The 6,275-nt window shown below is 37.0% G+C and overlaps 1 protein-coding gene across 13 annotated transcripts in view; it reads left to right on the forward strand.

Annotated features, from left to right (window-relative positions):
- Nucleotides 1–6,275, forward strand: part of ADK (adenosine kinase) — a 494,936-nt gene that overhangs the window by 484,375 nt on the left and 4,286 nt on the right. For 5 of the 13 annotated variants that reach the window (XM_028481646.2, XM_028481649.2, XM_055081150.1 and 2 more), the window contains one exon: nucleotides 512–640. The exons of 5 other annotated variants lie outside the window; for them this stretch is intronic. In XM_028481646.2, the coding sequence (XP_028337447.1) occupies nucleotides 512–598 (87 nt within the window). In that variant the 3' untranslated portion in view covers nucleotides 599–640. Of the gene's footprint in view, nucleotides 1–511; nucleotides 641–6,275 lie in introns of those variants that run through there. 3 more of the 13 variants (XR_003677644.2, XM_028481650.2, XM_028481647.2) reach the window with 3 other exon arrangements.

Here is a 6,275-nt window from a genome sequence, read left to right on the forward strand (position 1 = left end):
CTTTTACATGTAGCTGTCCAGTTTTCCCAGCACCACTTATTGAAGAGGCTGTCTTTTCTCCATTGTATATTCTTGCCTCCTTTATCAAAGATAAGGTGACCATATGTGCAGATCACTCTCTTTAACATCAGTAAAAGAAAATTCCAAATGAAATTTACCAGAAGGTAATAAGCTGTACCAGTTGTTAATGGACAGAGGTTTATTCTGAGAGCTGTGGGTCTGTGATTGTTCCAGGATTCAGAGCCAGCTGATACTAGCCCTAGGAACGAAATTCAATGTCATTGAGAAGCCTTCACCTACCCTGTGCCTCAACAGCTGGAGACCTAAGGTCCGTGACTTGGCCTAAAGTTGAGGAAAGTCTGAGAGGCCCTGGGATAAGCCTATCTGTAAAAGGATCAGAGGGGAGTTAGAGGTCACAGAGAGAATGAACCAAAGTAAAAAGGTAACAACAATTGCCTCAGCATATGAGTTCTTGATTTGGAAACCTGTATTGATATTTCTTGTTCTCCAGTGTTATGCCTCCTGTTCCTCTTCTCATGGCTGTGCTGAAAGGCATATATGCAGAGCCTTACCCTTCATTTTCAACATGATGTACTGACAAGGACCGTAAGCTAATGGCCCCCAAAAAAGAGCTTCTAAGGTACTTTTTCATATTGAGTACACATGCCAAGTCAGTTATTTAAGATTTTACTTCTTGACTTCTTGTTAGGCCCAAAATCTTTAGTAAAAGAGTGCAAAATTATTTTTTAAATTTATCTGCAAGCCATATTTATCTGCTATAGTGTCTGCCAACCACACTTTTTATAATTTACCACATTCAGTGAATGAAATATGAATAAGCACTTTGTTTACTTACTGGCACAGAATTTGTATGTATTAATAGCATATTGTCATTATTTGTATTTTTCCTACCTAAAAAATAGTTTATTGGAATAATATTCTAAAAATGCAGAGAACTTTTAAAAATTGGGGGTGGGGGGGGCAGACGAGACCAAAAGTTCTATAGAAAAATAAGCAAAAGATCAGAATAAACAACTCACAGAAAGAGATTTGTTCTTTACACATATAAAAAGATGTTCAACCTCACCCATAGTAAGAAAAATGCAAATTAAAGTTACATCGAGATATTGTTTCTAACCCATCAGATTGGCAAAAATTCAGAAGCTTGGCAGTATACTCTCTTGTTGAGGCTGTGGGGAAGCAGACACCCTCAGACATGACTAGTGGAAATGCAAAACGGTTCATCCCCAAGGAGGGGGAATTTGGAAATATCTAACAAAACTGCTTATGTATTTACCCTTCAACCCAGAAAATTCTACTTGTAGAAATTTATCCCAAAGATAACACACACACACCCAACAGCACAAAAATATGTATGCAAAATGTTATTCATTACAGAATTATTTGTAATTTCAAAGCATTAGAAACTATGTGAACATTCACACGTAGGAGATGGAGTGAATAAACTATGGTATATCCATACAATATGGTGCTATGCAGCTGTAAAAAAGAATGAGGAGAATCTCTATGTATAAACATGCAGTGATTTCCAGGTGGTGTTTTAAGTGAAAAAAGCAAAGTGCAAAAGGGCATATATTCTATGCTAGCTCCTTTTGTGTAAGAAAGAAGAGGAAATAAGAAAATGCACATATATCTGCTTACCTTTACAAAAATAACACAGGAAGACAAACCAGAAAACAGTGAAATTGGGTACATACAGTGGGGACGGGCACAGAGGGGCACAGGGTAAAAGGAAGTGACACTTCTCTGATTATACCTTTTTTAGAGTTTTTACTTGGAAACATATTAATATTCTACATATTTTTAAAGACACAATAAATTAACAAGGATGAAAGTGGGGAATGAAAACTGAAAGCAAACTGAAACACACGACCCCAACATTTTTTTCAGTCTTAAGTAAGGTGAACCATTCTAAAGTGGAGTAAAAAAGAGAACCAATCTAGGGCTTCCCTGGTGGCGCAGTGGTTGAGAATCCGCCTGCCGATGCAGGGGACACGGGTTCGTGCCCCGGTCCGGGAAGATCCCACATGCCGCGGAGCGGCTGGGCCCGTGAGCCATGGCCGCTGAGCCTGCGCGTCCGGAGCCTGCGCTCCGCAACGGGAGGGGCCACAACAGTGAGAGGCCCGCATACCGAAAAAAAAAAAAAAAAAAAAAAAGAGAACCAATCTAAAGAGCAAACTGAAAAAAAAATTAAAAATAAAGAGCAAACTGAACACAGTATTTGAGTACATTGGAGAACAGCAAACCAATTCCAGACTCTTTTTAGTAGATTTGGATTTTCGTAGAATAAGTGGTGAAGCAATTTTGAAGCTGTTTTAAGAGATATTTCAAAACTGAGCCAATTGTAGATCAACTTATACTCCAATTAAAAAAAAAACTGAGCCAATAAATAAATGTGTTGATATTGTTGGGAGCTAGGGTTTTCACTATAGAAGAAAGTACAAAATCATGATAGTGGAAGGGGGAAGGTAAGAAAGAACTCTGGGGATGGATTGGAGTTGGAAATATTGGTGTCAACTCAATTTCTAAAATAGGTCTATGTATATATGTATATACATATGTACACATTTATGTGTGTAAGTATGTATATCTGTGCATGTGTGTACATGCATACTTCCTAGTTCAGTTCGCTGACAGAGTCCAAAAGCAAAGAATTCACTTACCACCCACACTTTGGTCTCTAATACCATTCCACCCTAATAGGAAATAGGTATCCTTGGAAAAATGGCTGATTCCAGGGCTGGGATAGGGTGGGTTTAAGAGCCCAGAACATAATGCCAGAAAGTAAGGAAGTGCTCAGAAGTAGTGTGAGGGCATGTCCAAGGACACCTGAGCCAGCTTGAAGGTGCTCCTACTGGCAAAAAGTGGGACATTTTGAGCACCAAATTAAGGGCTGTAATGAATTATAAACCATTGATTAAAAAACAAAAGTCTGTGCTCCTTATTGATAAATAAATAGATTAAAAATAATAAATGGGAGAAAAGGTAAGCTCTTGCATATAGTAAAATGCCAGAAGCTGACTGGTAAATGTGAAAGGAGTGCTGGAGTTAGAAAATCATCACAGTTTAAGTTGCTTCAGTTAAGAATCATGAGTGAATACTAAATCTGGGAAAAGGGATTGGGATTCTTGGTGGGGAGTAGCATATTTGCATGGTATTAAACTGTCCACCAACAGACTACCTGTTAGATGCAAGGGAAAATATAATTATACGATGGAGAAATAGGACAACCCCTTGATCAGGTGATCAAAATTGTCACTAGTGAACAGCAGCCAGACATAGTATGCTCCTAAATATGTGATACCCTGAGAGGAATAACATAATTTTTCTAGTATTCTGGCCAGGAACGCATAGTCTGAATTAATCATGAGGAAATACCAAACAAACCAAAATGAGAATCACTCTATTAAATACAGAGTAGGGGAAGACTGTATTCTCTGAAAATGTCCTTCTCACAAAAGTCAAGGAAAGACTGAGGAAATGTTCAAGATAAAGGAGACTAAAAATATAACAAATCCTAGGCTAAATTCTATCCTAGAAGGAAGAAAAATGCTATAAAGGACATTTTTGGGTCATTGACAAAACTGGAATATGGACAGTCAATTAGATAACTATTCTAACAGTGTTACTGAAGTTGATGAGTATGGTTATGTAAGAGAATAGCCTTATTCTCAGGGAAGACACATAGATATATTTAAAGGTAAAGGGAGATGACAGATGCAACTTCCTCTCAAATAGTTTGGGGAAAAATTGTATAAAAAGAGAGCATGTGCACAGAAGGAACAAAATGTTGACAATAAGTGCATCCGGGTAAAGGATATGTGGGTACTATTTGCGTTGTTTTTATTCCTGCAAGTTTTCTCTGAATTTGAAATTATTTCCAAATACAGTTTTTTAAAAATACATTTTAGGGCAGCTAATAATTAAAATCTAAACTTTAAAAATTATATTGCAAAACATTATGCTAAGTGAAATAAGCCAGACACAAAAGGCCAAATATTGCATGATCCTACTCACGTGAAGTACCCGGAGTAGGCAAATTCATAGAGACAGAAAGAATAGCAGTTACCAGAGGCCAGGAGTAGGGGGAATGGAGAGTTTAATGAGTATAGTTTCTGTTGGAGTGATGAAAAAGTTCTGGAAATCGATGGAGGTGATTGTTACACAACATTGCAAAATGTACTTAATGCCATGAATTGTACACTTAAAAATGGTAATTTTTAGGCTATGTATATTTTACACAATAAAAAATATATCTTGGGAATGTTTAATTCCTATTATAAAAGGATTCCCTACGATTCTTTAATGTAATATAAGGGAGCTTTAATATAAGCTCCCTTTATTTAAACTATTTTATACAACTTTTGAAGATTCACACCAGCTACTTTATGAAGGTTCCACTTATAATTGATTGTATAACATCTGTAGTTCATCTCAGTTCGTTTTTTAAAATAGATTATTAAAGAACTGATATTCACCTGGGGCAAAGGTCTTAGCTTTTTTCTTCATCCAGGTTTTCTACTTGTAAAAGAAAATGTCTCTTCAGGGGACTTCAATCATCAGCTTGCTCTTCTCTTAGAAAGAGGATGCTGGTATTTAGGCTTCACAAAAATATTTCATAAACATAAGCTTTCTTTTCTCTCAAAGAACATACCAGGAGGAATGAGGAAAACAGATGTTCCTTGTAAGTCTTCTGATAGACGTGTTTCCATTGTAAGCTGATCTGACTAAATTTGGCATCTGCTCCATTCACTGTGTGGGCTGAGCAGTTTAGTCTCACAGTTTGGCTGAAAGTTAATATCGACCTTTGACTGTTACCTGAAAACCCATTGATAAAACACTCTTACTAAACCTCTTGAGAGAGTGATTTCACATTCTAAGCAAACGTCTTCAAAATACATCACTCCGTTAACCAAATTAATTATTATTTGGTTGGGCGTACTTATTTATTTTATTGGATATAGAACATTCCCCAAATCTGACAAGGAGAAGCCTGTGTGGTCAGAATGGTAGAAGAGAAAGAACATAAATCTCTTAACAATGCTCTCTACAGGTCACTACACCACAGCTTTTAAATTAACCTTCACCCCCCCAGCTGCCCAGGGGCTATGGGAGGGCCTAAAAGTCTGGCTACAGAACAGTTCCTCATTATCATCTGTTCTTCTGAGTATTTGAGTACTGCTACAGCAGCTCGGGTTTTCCTAAGAGGGAAGTAGCCCCAGATTCTTCTGTTCTTGACTATCTTATTTATAACTATAACAATTTTGTATATAGTTTTATTGCAGTATAATTGACATACAGTAAACTGCACATGTTTAAAGTGTGCAGTTTTACAAATGTTGAATTATGTATACACCTATGAAACCATCACTATGGACATATCTACTGCTTCCACGCTATTTGGATTGTTTACAGTTTCAGGCTATTCCAAATAAAGCTGCTCTGAACATTCATTTACAAATCGTGATATGGAAAAATGCTTTCTTTTACTTTGGGTTAAATACCTAGAAATAGAAAGCCTGAGTCATATAGTAGGTGTATGTTTAACTTTTTAAGATGGAGATAAATGGTTTTCAAAAGGGGGTTTATCATTTTATAGTCTCACAATCAGTATATGAGAGTTTCAGTTGATCTGTACCCTTGCCAACACTTGGTTTGTCAGTCTTTTTAATTTTAGCCATTCTGGTAGGTGGACAGTGGTATCTAATGGTGGCTTTAATTTGCATTTCTCTAATGAATGTTAAACATCTTTTCATGTGCTTGTTTGATATCTGTTTATCTTCTTTGCTAAAGTGTTTGTTCAACACTGTTGCCCATTTTTTATTGGGTTGTTTCTTGTTATTGAGGTATAAAAGTGTTTAATTTGGCAAAGTCAAAATTATTTTTTTTCTCGTAAAAGTTTGTACTTTTTATGTCTTAAGAGATCTTTGGCAAGTCCAAAATCACTAAGATTTCCTCCTAAATTTTCTTCTCAGAGTTTTATAGTTTTAGCTCTTACATTTAGACCTATGTTCCATTTCAAGTTAATTTTTGTGGTTGATGTGAGGAAAAGTAGAAGTGGGGGCTTTTGTTTTTGTTTTTTTTCACATATGGCCATCCAGCTCTTCTAAGAACATTTGTTTAAAAGATTATCCTTGGGCTTCCCTGGTGGCGCAGTGGTTGAGAGTCCGCCTGCTCATGCAGGGGACACGGTTTTGTGCCCCGGTCCGGGAAGATCCCACATGCCGCGGAGCGGCTGGGCCCGTGAGCCATGG

This window comes from Physeter macrocephalus, chromosome 20, assembly GCF_002837175.3.
Source record: "Physeter macrocephalus isolate SW-GA chromosome 20, ASM283717v5, whole genome shotgun sequence".
NCBI lineage: Eukaryota > Metazoa > Chordata > Mammalia > Artiodactyla > Physeteridae > Physeter > Physeter macrocephalus.